At 40.9% G+C, this 14214-nt stretch overlaps 1 protein-coding gene across 7 annotated transcripts in view; it reads left to right on the top strand.

The window, feature by feature from the left end:
* Window positions 1-13512, top strand: part of ANKRD6 (ankyrin repeat domain 6) — a 198535-nt gene extending 185023 nt beyond the window's left edge. For all 7 annotated transcript variants that reach the window (XM_041769747.1, XM_041769745.1, XM_041769744.1 and 4 more), the window contains 3 exons: window positions 8050-8163; window positions 8887-9013; window positions 10371-13512. In XM_041769747.1, coding sequence (XP_041625681.1) covers window positions 8050-8163; window positions 8887-9013; window positions 10371-10942 — 813 coding nt within the window. In that variant the 3' untranslated portion in view covers window positions 10943-13512. The remainder of the gene's footprint in view (window positions 1-8049; window positions 8164-8886; window positions 9014-10370) is intronic.
* Window positions 13513-14214: the final 702 nt, after the last annotated feature.

Raw genomic sequence — 14214 nt, 5'->3', positions numbered from 1 at the left:
GCGCCCCATACACACTATATGTTCTTTATACATTCATCTCTCAGTGAATACTTGAGCTGCTTCCCTATGTTGACTATTGTAAATAATGCTGTAATAAACACAGAAGTGCATATGTCTTTCCAAGTTAGTGTTTTTGCTTTCTTCAGGTAAATACGCTGTAGTGGAATTACTGGGTCATATATGATAATTCTATTTTTAACTTCTTGAGGAACCTCCATACCGTTTTCCACAGTGGTTTTACCAACTTACATTTCCCACCAACAGTGTATGAGGGTTCCTTTTTCTACACATCCTAGCCAACACTTATTTCTTATGTTTTTGATACTAGCTCTTCTGACTGGCATGAGGTGATCGTCTCATTGTGTTTTTTTTTTTTTTCTCATTGTGGTTTTAATTTGTATTTCCCTGATTAATGATGTTGAATGTCTTTTATATGTCTGCCATCTGTCTTCTTTGGAAAAATGTCTATTCAGGTCCTTCCCCCATTTTTAAATCAAATTGTTTATTGTTGTAGAGGTTATTTATATATTTTGATTATTAACCCTTTATTGGGCATATCACGCGTAGGTATCTTCTCTCATTCAGTAGGTTGCACTTTTATCTTGTTGATGGTTTCCTCAGTGTGCAAAAGCTTTTTATTTTGGCGTAATCCCTGTAGTTTATTTTTGCTCTTGTTTCTTTGCCTGAGGAGAGCTATCTAGAAAAATGTTTCTAAGGCTAATGGCAGAAAGATTACTCCCTCTATTTTCTTCTAAAAGTTTTATGGTTTTAGGCCTTCCATTTAAGTCTTTCATCTATTCTAAATTCATTTTTTTGGTATGGTGTAAGAAAGTGGTCCAGTTTCATCCTTTTGCATGTAGCTGTCCAGTTTCCTCAGCACCATTTATTGAAGAGACTGTCTTGTCCCCCATATATTCCTGCCTCTTTTTTCATAGATTGACCATTTAGGTGTTGGTTTATTTCTGGGCTCTTTATCCTCTTCATTGATTTCTGTGTCTGTTTTTGTGTGAGTGCCATATTGTCTGGACTATTATAGCTTTGCGGTATATCTTGAAATCCGAGATTTCATCCAGCTTTTTCTTTCTTTTTTTTTAAAGATTTTATTTTTATTTATTAATGAGAGAGAGAGAGAGAGAGAGAGAGAAAGAGAGGCAGAGACCCAGGCAGAGGGAGAAGCAGGCTCCATGCAGGGAGCCTGACATGGGACTCGATCCTGGGTCTCCAGGATCACGCCCTGGGCTGAAGGTGGCACTAAACCGCTGAGCCACCTGGGCTGCCCGCAGCTTTTTCTTTATAAGATTGCTTTAGCTATTCAGGGTCTTTTGTAGTTCTATTCAAAAAAAATTTTTTTAAGATTTTATTTATTTATTCATGAGAGACACAGAGAGAGGCAGAGACACAGGCAGAGGGAAAAGCAGGCTCCTCACAGGGAGCCTGATGCGGGACTCAATCCTGGGACTGGGATCACGCCCTGAACCAAAGGCAGATGCTCAACCACTAAGCCACCCAGGGGTCCCTCAAATTTTAAAATTATTCTAGTTCTGTGGAAAGAGCTATTGGGCTTTTTATAGAGATTGTGTTGAATCTGTGAACTGCTTTGGCTATTGTGTACATTTTAATAATATTGAGTTTCCGATCCATGAGCATGGAATAACTTTCCAAGTTATTGGAAAACTTTCCAACTTTCCAAGTTGTGTCCAAAGACACAACTTTCCAATTGTGTCTTTAGTTCTTTAATCAGGGCTTTATATTTTCAGAGTGTAAGTCTTTCACCTTCCTGGTTAAGTTTATTCCTAGGTATTTTATTCTTTTTGGTGCAATTGTAAATGAAATTGTTTTCTTAATTTCTCTTCTGCTTCATTATTGGTATATAGAAATGTAACCGGTTTCTGTATATTAATTTTGTATCCTGCAACTTTACTGAATTCATGTATTCTGATAGTTTTGTGGTGGAGTCTTTAGGGTTTTTCTATATATAGTGTCATGTCATCTGCAAATAGTGACAGTTGTACTTCCTCCTTACCAATTGAGATGCCTTTTATTTCTTATCTGATAGCTGTGGCTAACACTTCTAGTACTAAGTCAAATAAAAGTGGTCAGAGTGGACCTCCTTGTCTTGTTCCTGATCTTATAAAAGAAGCTGTTTTTTTACCATTGAATATGATGTAAGCTGTGGGTTTGTCATACACAACCTTTATTATGTTGAGGTTTATTTTCTGTAGACCCAGTTTGTTGAGACTTTTTATCATGAACTGTTGTTGAATTTTGTCAAATACTTTTTCTGCATCAATTGAAATGGTCATATAATTTTTATCCTTTATTTTGCTAAAGTAGTATATTGTATTGATTAATTTTTGTGGATATCGAACCATTCTTTTATCCCCAGAATAAATCCCACTTGATTGTGGTGATTGATCCTCTTGAAGTATTGTTGGATGAAGTTTGCTAATATTCTGTTAAGGCTTTTTCCATTTATATCCATTACAGATATTGATCTGTAGTTTTGTCTTTTTTGTAGCATCTTTGTCTGGTTTTGGTCTCAGGTTAATGCTGGCCTTCTGGAGGATATTTGGAAGCTTTCCTTCCTCTTCTATTTTTGGAATAGTTTGGGAAGGATAGGTATTAACTCTTTATTTTATTTGTAAATTTATTAGAGAAAGAGCAAGAGCAAGGGTGAGGAAGAGCACGCACGTGCATGAGCAGGGAGGAGGGGCAGAGGGAAGAGAGAAACAAACTCTCCTCTGAGCAGGGAGCCTGATATGAGACTTGATCCCAGGACCCTGAGATTACGACCTGAGCAGATGCTTAACTAACTGAGCCACTCCCCATCCCAACTCTTCTTTAAATGTTTGGTGGAATTTACCTGCGAATGCTTTTGGTCCTGGACTTTTGTTTGTTGGGAGTTGATTACCAATTCAGTTTCATTGTTAGTAAATTTAGTAATTTTTCTATTTCTTCCTGATTCAGTTTTGGAAAACTGTATGTTTCTAGGAATTTACCTATTCCAGTTTGTTAATACATAATTTTTTGTAGTAGTTTCTTATAATTATTTGTATTTCTGTGGTGTCAGTTGTTACTTCTCTTCTTTCACTTCTGATTTTATTTGAATCCCCCTTTTTTTTCGTTTTTTTAAAAGATTTTATTTATTCATGAGAGACAGAGAGAGAGAGGCAGAGACACAGGCAGAGAGAGAAGCAGGCTCCATGCAGGGAGCCCAACGTGGGGCTTGATCCTGGGTCTCCAGGATCAGGCCCTGGGCTGAAGGCGGCGCTAAACCACTGAGCTGAGCCACCTGGGCTATCCGCCCCCACCCCCACCCCCTCTTTTTTTTTCCTTGTTTCTGGCTACGGGTTTATCAGTTTTCTTTTCAAAGAACTAGCTCTTGGTTTCACTGATCTTTTCTATTTTTATTTAGTCTCTGATTCATTTATTTCTTCTGATGCTATTTTCTTCCAGCTTTGGACTTTTTCTTCTTGTAGTTCCTTAAGGTATAAGGTTGGATTGTTTTGAGATTTTGTTTGTTTCTTGAGGTAGGCCCATATTACCTAAATTCCTCTCTTAGAACTGCTTTCTCCGCATCCCAAAGATTTTGGACTATTGTTTTCATTTTCATTTGTCTCCTTTTTTTCTTGGTTGATCCATTGGTTGTTTAGTAGCAGGCTGTTTAGCTCTATGTGTTTATGCTTTTCCCAGTTATTTTTCTTGTCATTGATTTCTAATTTCATACCTTTGTGGTCAGAAAATGTGCTTTATAGGATTTTAGTCATCTTACATTTCATTTTCATTTTGTTCAGAACTCTCTGTGCTTCTTGAACCCAGATGTCTGTGTCCTTCTCCAGCTAAAGGGAGTTTTCAGCTCTCCCTTCAAATAAGTTTTCTGTTCTCTTTTCCATCTCCCCTCCTTCTGGGATTCCTATAATGCAAATGTTTGTTTGCAGTTGTCAGATCTCTTAGGCTATCATTATTTTTTTTTAATTCTTTTTTTTTCTTCTTACTGATCAGTTTGGGTGCTTTCCATTACCTCATCTTCCAGATTCCAGACCCATTCTTCATCCTCTATTCTGTTGATTTCCTCTATTGTATTTTTCTTTTTTTTTTTTTTTTAAATTTTATTTATTTATGATAGTCACAGAGAGAAAGAGAGGCAGAGACACAGGCAGAGGGAGAAGCAGGCTCCATGCACCGGGAGCCTGACGTGGGATTCGATCCCGGGTCTCCAGGATCGCACCCTGGGCCAAAGACAGGCGCTAAACCACTGCGCCACCCAGGGATCCCCCTCTATTGTATTTTTCTTTTTGAGTTACTATATTCTTCAACTCTGATTGGTTCTTTTTATATTTTCTGTCTCTTCCTTGAAATTCTGAGTTCTTCTCCTTCTTTGCAGCTGGTGAGCATCTTTAAGACCATTACTTTGAACTCTTATCAGGTAAATTAGTTATTTCTGTTTCATTTAGTTCTTTTTTCTGAAGTTTTGTCTTGTTCTCTTGTTTGAAGCTTATTCCTTCGTCTCATTTTGCTTGACTTTCTAAGCTTGTTTCTACAAATTAAGCAGAACAGCTTGAAGGAACATTCTTGTGTCCGGTTATCCCCTGTTAGAGTGTGTATGCTTGGGGACTTTGGCTGGCTGGTAGAACTGTGGCTGCTGTGGCCTAGGGGTCTCCAGACTCTCCGCACTGGGCCTGTATCAGAGGATGGCCCGAGCTGGAGTGGGTGAGTTTGGGGCAGCGCTGGGGCCTTCTGTGCCAGAGGCCTCCGCAGAGGTGAAGTGGGTGCACGCTGATGTGTTCTGAGGTGCTCTGCACAGGGTGCACCCCAGCACATTGTCTAGAGCCAAAGGGGACTCTGCGTTGAGTGTGCCCTGGCAAGTCATTTGGTGTTGAAGTGACATGGGCCTGGAGTGTTCGAGACACTTTGCACCCATGTCAGTGAGCACTGACCGAAGATATTCAAGTGTGTACCACGCCCAGGCTGCCTTGGCAGGGCAGAAAGGCCCAGTGTGGGTTAGGGCAGGGCTCATTGAGGTGACAGGATGGCGGTGGTGCCCAGGCCCTGCTCCCATCTGTGGCATCAAGCTGGGGAGGAAGAGAGACCATGGTGCTCACTAGCCCTTCTGACCTGGGGAGAGTTCAGTGGCTCCCTTGATATTTGGCAGGGTTCTAGGGCTGGATCCTTTGTACTCTAGTTGCCCTTTTATATCCTGGCTCTTCTTCTGTACACTAGGGCAGAAGAATGGGCAGAAGAACATGCCCTCAGTTCTATCTCCACTACAGTTCACAGTGTTGGTGGGGGGTTCCCTTTGCTACTGTGGCTCTGTCTTCCTTGCTGTTCTTTTGTGGTGCAGATATTGCTCAGTCATCCCCCAGGTCTTTAGGAGGAATTGCTCTATAAATAAGTATAGATTTGGTGTGTCTGTGTAGGAGATTACAAGGTTTTCCTGCCTCACCATCTTGGACCCGAAGAGCCCTTGTCATCTTTGTAGCTTATGTCTAAATTTAGTATTATTTTAGACATATTGAGTTTCAGTGTGCTACTTAGTGGCAAAGTACTCTTCTGTATATAAAGCTACACATTAAAAAAAATAAATAAAGCTACGCATAAATTTGTTTTTATCTAGTACATGGTTTATTTTATTTTTGCTTCCAGTATAGTTAACACACAGTGTTATATTTCAGCTGTACAATATAGAGATTCAACAATTTCATACATCACCCAGTGCTCATCCCAACAAGTTCATTCCTTAATCCCTATCACCTAGTTTGCCCATTCCCCCCGCCCACTGCCCTAAGTTACACCTTAGGTTACCCTAATACTAGATCTGTGTTGGCTCAACTTGTAGATTTACTGTGTGTTCCATCTCTTCAACACCTTAGGACTTTCACTAATGAGAGAAAGAAACCTTGACTACACAAACATGGTCAGGGATTATGCAAAGTTAGAGTTTGATGAATACTAGGTGAGACCTTAGGTTACATATTTTTGCTTCCAGCTTTTTTCACCTAATTTGACATCCTGTGCACTTTCCCGTGTCCTTTGCTTCACAATATTCTAGCATATTAATACAACAGCTTATTTAACCATTCCTTTTTGTTAGACTTTAAAGTCACTTATAGGGGATCCCTGGGTGGCTCAGCGGTTTAGCGCCTGCCTTTGGCCCAGGGCGCCATCCTGGAGACCCGGGATGGAGTCCCACATCGGGCTCCCGGCATGGAGCCTGCTTCTCCCTCCTCCTGTGTCTCTGCCTCTCTCTCTCTCTCTCTCTCTCTCATTCTATCACGAATAAATAAATAAATAAATCTTTTAAAAAAAATAAAGTCACTTATAGCTCTTCACTCTTATAAGTAATACTATGATGAACATTTATGTGCATAAATGTTTGCTTTTCAAGTTATTTGCTCAGAGTTAGGATAATTGGGTTCAAAGTTTAAGAATAATGTTATTCATGAGAGACACAGAGACAGAGGTGGAGACTGAGGTAGAGAGAGAAGCAGGCTCCCTGTGATCATGATCCTCATGATCCGAGGACCTGGGAATCATGATCTGAGCCAAAGGCAAACACTCAACCACTGAGCCTCCCAGGTGCCCCAGGTTGTACAAATTTATATCCAACAGTCAGATAGGATATAAATCGAGTCTCTATCACAAATCTTTGCCATAATTAATGTTACCATTTTTAAAGTTTTTGCCAAATTAAGGATGATCTTTTTTTTTTTTTTAAGGATGATCTTTAATTCTTATTTCCTTGTTTATTGGTGAAGTACAACATTTTAGGTTTATTTGCTATTTTTACTAATGGAAAGCCTGTTTAAGAAATCTTTCCTACTGCCCTAATATATTAGTTAAGACTGTTTTACAAATAAAAGCCACTTCAACTAGCCTAAGCCCAGAGAGAAGTGTATTAGATAAATGGTGGACCTTCTCAAGGACCTCACTTCAGTTCAAGAAGGGTGACAGATGGGGGTGGAGACTCTTAGTCCTCATCCCTAATCACAGGTAAAGGACTCTGGTGTGGCGTGAGTCTGGTGCTCATGCCTGAATCAATCAGCCATGCCCTGGAACAAAGCTGTGTATCAACATGGGTTGCTCTTGACAGAGGATGAGGAGGTAACGGAGGAGGCCAATCTTATAAAACAGGAGAGCGGTTCACAGAAAAACATGAGGGATGAAGAAACAGAACACAGGTGCTTACCACATCTCCAGAACTGCTGCTGCATTTTTTTCTTTTGAACATCCTGTGTGTCCCTGACAGGAGAAGAGCTCACCAGTGAGCCCTCATCACTTCTCCAGAATGATTCTTCTTTTTGTTTGTGTTTTGTCCATCTGAGTGTGGAACATCATGCTTGTCTCTCCCAGGAGAGGAGCTCAGCAGTGAGCCCTTGTGGGCTGGTCCCTGGTAGCAATGTTCCTTTCCCTTGTTTGGACCTTGTCAATGCAGTGAAAGTCTGGCTTTCCTGGCTGTTAGGGCCCTGGGGCAAATGTCAAGATGATGGGGGACCCAGGAGGACATCATTAAGAAGGGGCAGCCATTCATTCTCTGAAACACTTTCTCTGAACTTGCCTCCCCACCTTTCTTCACACTTGTTTTGATTACTAACACTGGATAAAAGCCCTGAGCAATTCAGCTTCTTTCACTACCTCACAGGCAGTCACTAACATTTAAGTGAAGGGTGTTAAAAATTGAAAGGGTAATTAAAATCATGTATAGCTCCAAACATTTAGATACAGTTTTCCCTTTCAGTGATAGTCTTGGAAATAATGTTCTGAGACCTACAAAAATACCCCTGTGTACAAGGTCTGCATTGGCTCAAGTTGTAGATTTATTGTGTTTCATCTCTTCAATCCCGTAGGACATCCACAATGAGAAAAAGAAGCCTTGACTACACAGAAACATGCTCAGGGATTGGAAAAAACTAGAGTCCAATGAATACTAGATGAAACTAGATGAAAGGAGAAGTTGAGGCTTGCTTCTATTCTTTCTGGCCCCTGCTTGGTCTCGCAGAGCCCCATCCTTAGATCATCTCAGTCCTATGCTCTTTGCCCCTTGACTTCTAGATGCGTGTTCTGGACAAGCTGATGGTTGAGCGGCTCTCAGCAGAAAGGACGGAGTGCCTGAACCGCCTGCAGCAGCACTCAGACGCAGAGAAGCACGAGGGAGAGAAACGACAGGTGAGAACCAGGATCTGTTCTTACCTGGGTACTGACTACACATCTCCACTGAGTTAAGACTCAGATCCATCTCCACTGAGTTAAGACGCAGATCCATCACTGAATACCCAGAGGCCAAGAACCCAGAAAAGCATTTGTGTCATGTACCATATCCTTTTTATAACTCTGAAATGAAGATAGAACATGTAGTCCAGTTCATTTGTTGTTGAATATTCTGGTAATAGATGGAGACTGAACCGTTTAAAGAACACTCTGGGGAAAATGTGGTCTCTGCTTTGGATCACTTCTATGCGTTGTGCATTTGTTGGGCACTGTTCTGCTGTGAGCCGGCTTTGGTTCCTGCCCCTGGGGAGTCTGTCTACCTCAGACAATAGACATAAATGAGTACTTGTTGAGTGTACAAGAGTTCATGCTCCTAGGAAGCCAGAAATTCTTGATTTGTAAGATTCGGGAAGCATTGGGTATTCAAGGTGTCCCTTGCCCTAAGTCATTCAAAGATTATTGAAACGATTGGGTTTGGTGCCAGGTGAATTCCGGTCTACAGAGGGCAAGCGAGCAGAGACGGCTGTGTGGCTTTTGGGAGGGCGAGGTAATCCACAACTTCTAGGCTTGTCAAGATGATATCTTGAACTATCGTAATTGAAAAGTCTAATCATGATGCTGTAATCCATATACCACATGTCAGATTCACCTGATCATTTATGTGGGTTTTTTTTTTAATAGATGTCATTAGTGGATGAATTAAAAACCTGGTGCATGTTAAAGATTCAGAATCTGGAGCTGAAGCTTTCTGGAGATTCTAGGGCCTCTAGGACCAAATCCACACCATCTACTTGCGAGTCCTCTACAGGTAACACATGTGCGATGAGAGCCATTCCATCCCCCAGATATTGTTCTCAGCTACATCCAGAGGCATCCCATAGTATAGGGCTGTGGAAAACACTGGATTGTAAACTCTGTAGGTTCAAGGAGTTATTTTGCTTACTGGTGTACATTCTGTTCCTATAAGGTAATAAAGCGCTCCCATTTAAGCATTCAAACATTTGAATGAAGGAATAAAAGAATTGGTGACTGGTGATAGCAGTGTTTCAGGTATGTCTGTGCTGTCAGAGTGGGCCCCAAAGATGAAGAGTGATGAATGAACATCTGTCTCTTCAGCAGGGCTCTTGCCCTGGCCCTTGTGTTTCTCTCTCTTTTTTTTTTTCTTAAGATTTTATTTATTTATTCATGAGAGAGAGAGACAGAGAGAGAGAGAGAGAGAGAGAGAGAGAGAGGCAGAGACACAGGCAGAGGGAGAAGCAGGCTCCACACAGGGAGCCTGACGCGGGACTCGATCCCGGGTCTCCAGGATCACTCCCTGGGCTGAAGGTAGTGCTAAACCACTGAGCCACTGGGGCTGCCCTCCTTTCTTCCCTTTGATCAGCCTTTTACCTTTGTCCAACTGTGTAAAACCTCCATAAATAGCAGATCATATAATGAAGCTGTCCCCGGTGCTAGATAAAGAGATCTTTCAACCAAAGTGTCTTTTCATTAGCCTACAGTAATTATACTCAATGGTAATTTTGAGGACATTTAGAGCCTTTGTAACTAGGCCTCTGTGAGGAATTTTGATATGTCGAATGCATTATGTTATTATAAACCACTTCTGGGACTGTGGTTTTATCTTTTTTGTGCCTGGGACATTGGGGAGATCCTGGGCACCTTGTTTGTGATAGGTCTAGTTAAAGAGCTTGGCTGGAGCTCTGAGTATAGAGGATTTGACCACCTCTCCAAATTGGAGCTTGGCTCAAGGACTAGTAACTGGTGCCATGGCCTGGGAAAGGCCCATCAATTAGGGGAGGGGCATATTTATTCTCATCAATACATGCCCAGTCATTCTGCAGGCACTTGACGAGCTGGGTCATCCTTAGCAATCCAAAATGGTACCCAGAGCTTTCTAAGGTAAATTGAAACTGTCTAAAAGAAAGGCCAGCACCTTTTTTGGCTCAGATGCCGCCAGTGTGATTAACAAGGTTATCATGAAAGCCCTGACAAGCCAAAATGGTCATCAGGGGTAAGTGGTAGGGGAGGACACATGGTGGTTGGCAGTTGGGTTGCTTGGGTGGTTGGGTGGTAGCTGATGGTTTAAAGGATTACCAGGACTCTGAAATGCCGACCCAGAGCCACATGACTGTGTGAATGTGGTTTTATTTTCCTTCTGAAACTAGGTATGGATCAATCAGTGGTCACTGCAGGTCCGGTAGCAGCTTCTGACAGTTCTCCTCAGGTGGTTAGGCCCAAGGAAAAGGCCTTCAGCTCCACTGTTCCCCACAGACTCCAGCAGGAGCTGTCTTCCTCAGACTGCACAGGCTCCCGACTGAGGAACGTCAAGGTACAGACAGCCTTGGTACCCTTGAAAGAAGCAACCAAATGTGATCAGCAGGCTGGGCCCTGTGTTGACAGAGGCACCCAAACCAAGAAGTCTGGGAAAAGCGGGCAGACGAGGCACCGGACTCAGCAGCCGGCACCCAGCAACACCTGTGGGCCGCCCCCACCAGCAGCAGGCAGTGAGCAGACTGCCCCTCATGTTCGAGACACCTCCCAGGCTCTGGAGATTACTCAGTATTTTTTTGAGGCTGTTTCTACCCAGATGGAAAAGTGGTATGAAAGGAAGATTGAAGAAGCTCGAAGCCAAGCCAGTCAGAAAGCCCAGCAAGACAAGGCCACCCTGAAGGAACATATTAAAAGTTTAGAAGAAGAACTTGCTAAACTACGGACGAAGGTGCAGAAGGAAAATTAGGACCTGGGAAGTAGCACAAGAAGGGATTCTTGAGGATTGCTGGTTTTGCGACTGCAGGATAGCTATACCCAAGGTGTCATTTATGCACACAGCAGACTTGCCTTTAAAAAAAAAAAACAAACCCAAAAAACAAAAACAGATTTCTGAAATGTGCCAGAAACATGCTTCCTATGCCCTGAAGTTATGAAGACCTCAACAATGAGCCTGAAACCAGGGAACACTGGCTTAGTTTCAGGTTTCATTACAAACTCCTAACCTCAGTCCAGGTTCCTCATCTGAGGTTCAAAAGTTCAGATTAAGTAAGCCACGCTAAGAAACTGAATGATGTGTAAAGCCTGAGCCCTAAAATTTAGGATGTATATAATAATATAAATCAAAAGGAAGAAGAAAAATTAATCCCTTGTAAGCTCCAGTGGTCATTAGTGTGGTGCATACCTGCTGTGCCCAGACAAGAGCATCTTTCTGTAAGAGATGTAGCTGAGATGTGCTCAGTCGGCTCTGTCAAATTCCTACTTCTTGAAGTGCTGACCTTTTAACCAGATGAAAGCTTATCAAATAGATTTTGAGAAAAAAATTTTCCTGATGTCACTAGAGCCAGTATATCTTAAAATATTTTGCAAAGTCAGAGGGTACTGAAAATAATGAGCAATTGACCGATAGCCCTGGGAATATTTGTTAATAAATTCAAATGAGAAAGGTTCAAATCCTTTGGTCATTTTTTTCTGTATTTCCACCCAAAATGTGGAAATACTACAATTAACTAATTGTACCGGTTTTAAAGATTAATGGAAAAACATTCACCTAACAGTTACCTGAAACTTCTATCCATATCCACATCCATAATACACAAGTTATCCAAGAGAACCTTTCTAAATTTGAGCTTTATTGGTTTACATTTTATAAAGAAGTAAGGCCATTTCTTGAAAATATTTCACTCCTCATCGTCTCTTGTCATTGAAGAGCCTCAAAAGTTTCCCACTGCTTTGCACTGATTATGTCAAGGTAAAATAATTCAGTAACTTGATCTAGACCCCACTGTTCTCAGCTTCGCAGAGCCCCAAGGATTTTACTGTACTCTCATCCTAAAGTTGTAAAAGTAGCTTGGTTATGTTGAAATTTTGGAATTATTTTCTATGCTTTGTGTCCCTTGGTATGTGGGACTGTATTCATCTCATGGTTCCATGTATGCACAGAAATCTCAATTCTGTTTCCATCAACAGAGGAACTGAGTAACTATTGTCTCTAACATTGAATAAAATGTTGCTCATTGAGCCAAAGAGAAAATGATTTCCTGACATGGGAGCACCCAGAAAAACACAGTATGTTTATAGTCCTTTTGTTTTTGCCTGTCAAGCTCACGGTTGTTTAATAGTGATGATCTATGGATATAGATGGACATTCCTAACAAATCTAGATCTAGGTCACCATTACACAACCTGGATGGGGAATCCATTGAATGTTCTATCGAGTTGATATTAACGGCTGCGAGCTTGTCTCGTTCCTCAGCTACCATTAAGAACGTTTTATTCTCCGCCAGAGGCTCCTGTTGCAGTGCTGCACGTAGAGGTGCCTTCCTCTCCGCATTCCCCTCTGCGTTCCTGATGCAGGCACTGCAGAGTTAGATGGTACTTAGTTGCCCAGCTCCCCTAATCAGGCATCAGGGACATCTTTGGAATCCTTCCTCAATACCCATCAGTTTCTTGAGAACTGCCTGATACTTAAAGACATGAAATCCTGAGATAGTAAGTTGTAGTCTAAGCAGGAGTTCTTTTCACCTACCAAATCTCTTGTTATCCCAAGGAATATCCTTGTTGAGAAATGCTGAAAACAAATTTTAACTAGACCATAGAGTGCTTTGGAAGGAAGGATTTTGATTATATAACCTCTACCCCTCAAGTAGGCAGCTTCTCATTGTGAACTGGGTATTTTTGTCCAAGTAACAAGGAAGAGACTAGGGAAGAATGAGAAGAGTCAAAGCCACCCAGTCTGGCTGATTACCTGGATCCTTCTCTAATGGAAAGGAAAACCAGTAGAGAGGCAAGGAAACAGGGTCAGTCAGCGTCCTAACCCAAGCTGGTGGCAGCATCCCAAGACCAATACCTTTTTAATTTCAAAGACTGGGTTTTTGTTCTTTAGTTCTGTCAAAAATTCAACTTTGGGTTTGATAGGTATCTTTCCTTATTTTTCCCTTGTGCTATCTGCGAAAATGAGCAAATGTCACAATAGTACTTTTCCAAAGAAGCAAAATTATTAATTTATAGTCTCTCGCGTGGGTTGTGTTTGAAAGTGAAATTGGAAATCTCAATAGCTATAAAATGATGTAAAATACAGACTGTCTAACACTACAGTGGGGCTTTTGTTACTGAATTATTGCATTGAATAAAGTAAATATCTGTGGTTAGATTGAATATAGTTCTAAGCTTACTTTTGACTTTGGGAGCCCAAAATAAAGTAAGTGATGTTTTCATGTTTAAATCTTTTTTTTTTTTTTTCAGCCAAGCGCTGATACTTAGAGGTATGTTGTCTTCTATTTAGTATTTTTATTACCTTGAATTTGTCTCTTCCATACATCAAACCATGGTTCTCAACATTATGGATATTAAAATCCTTATTTAGAAATGAAAGTGTGAATATTTAGTGTACATTTTCATTTGTGTGGTTGACCAAATTTATGGTTCCCAGAAAGAGTGCCTTCACCTAGCCACACTTTACCTTGTTTTGATAGAAGAGTGACTTCTGGTAAATGCATCCGCTTTAAAGTAGCGATCAGATGCACTGCATGAAAAATAAATTTTTCAAGAGCCCATAATATGGAAATATTTCTCAGTGCAAGCTTGTTTTGTTTAAAATGTTGACCTTTTAGAAAATAGCAGAGAACAAAACCTCACTTATAATTGTAAGCAGGCGAAATAACATTTCCTAACAAATTGTTCATAAAAACTAAATACATTTCTTCCTGTGATATAAAAGCCAAATCAATTAGGATTTAAAAGACAAAATCAGTGACCTTTTAGAATTCTTATAAGAGAAATTAAAATTGTTTCCGTTGATTTCAAAGGGAAACATTCTTCTCTAATATTGTCAAAATATGACAATTGTGCATATATTAAATCCATGAGACACATAATCGAGAAGCAGCAGAGATATTCCTAATGGAAAACAGTATGGGTAAAAAGCAATTTCCTCTTAGTAAACAAAAATAGCAAACTTAATCCTGATAGAATTTCTCAGATGTCTGACTGAAGGAAGGAAATAGGCTGTGGCAATTTCTA

This window comes from Vulpes lagopus, chromosome 1 (genome assembly GCF_018345385.1).
Source record: "Vulpes lagopus strain Blue_001 chromosome 1, ASM1834538v1, whole genome shotgun sequence".
Taxonomy (NCBI): domain Eukaryota; kingdom Metazoa; phylum Chordata; class Mammalia; order Carnivora; family Canidae; genus Vulpes; species Vulpes lagopus.
Note: the sequence above shows the minus strand (reverse complement) of the source record. Positions and strands in the feature narration are given on the sequence as shown.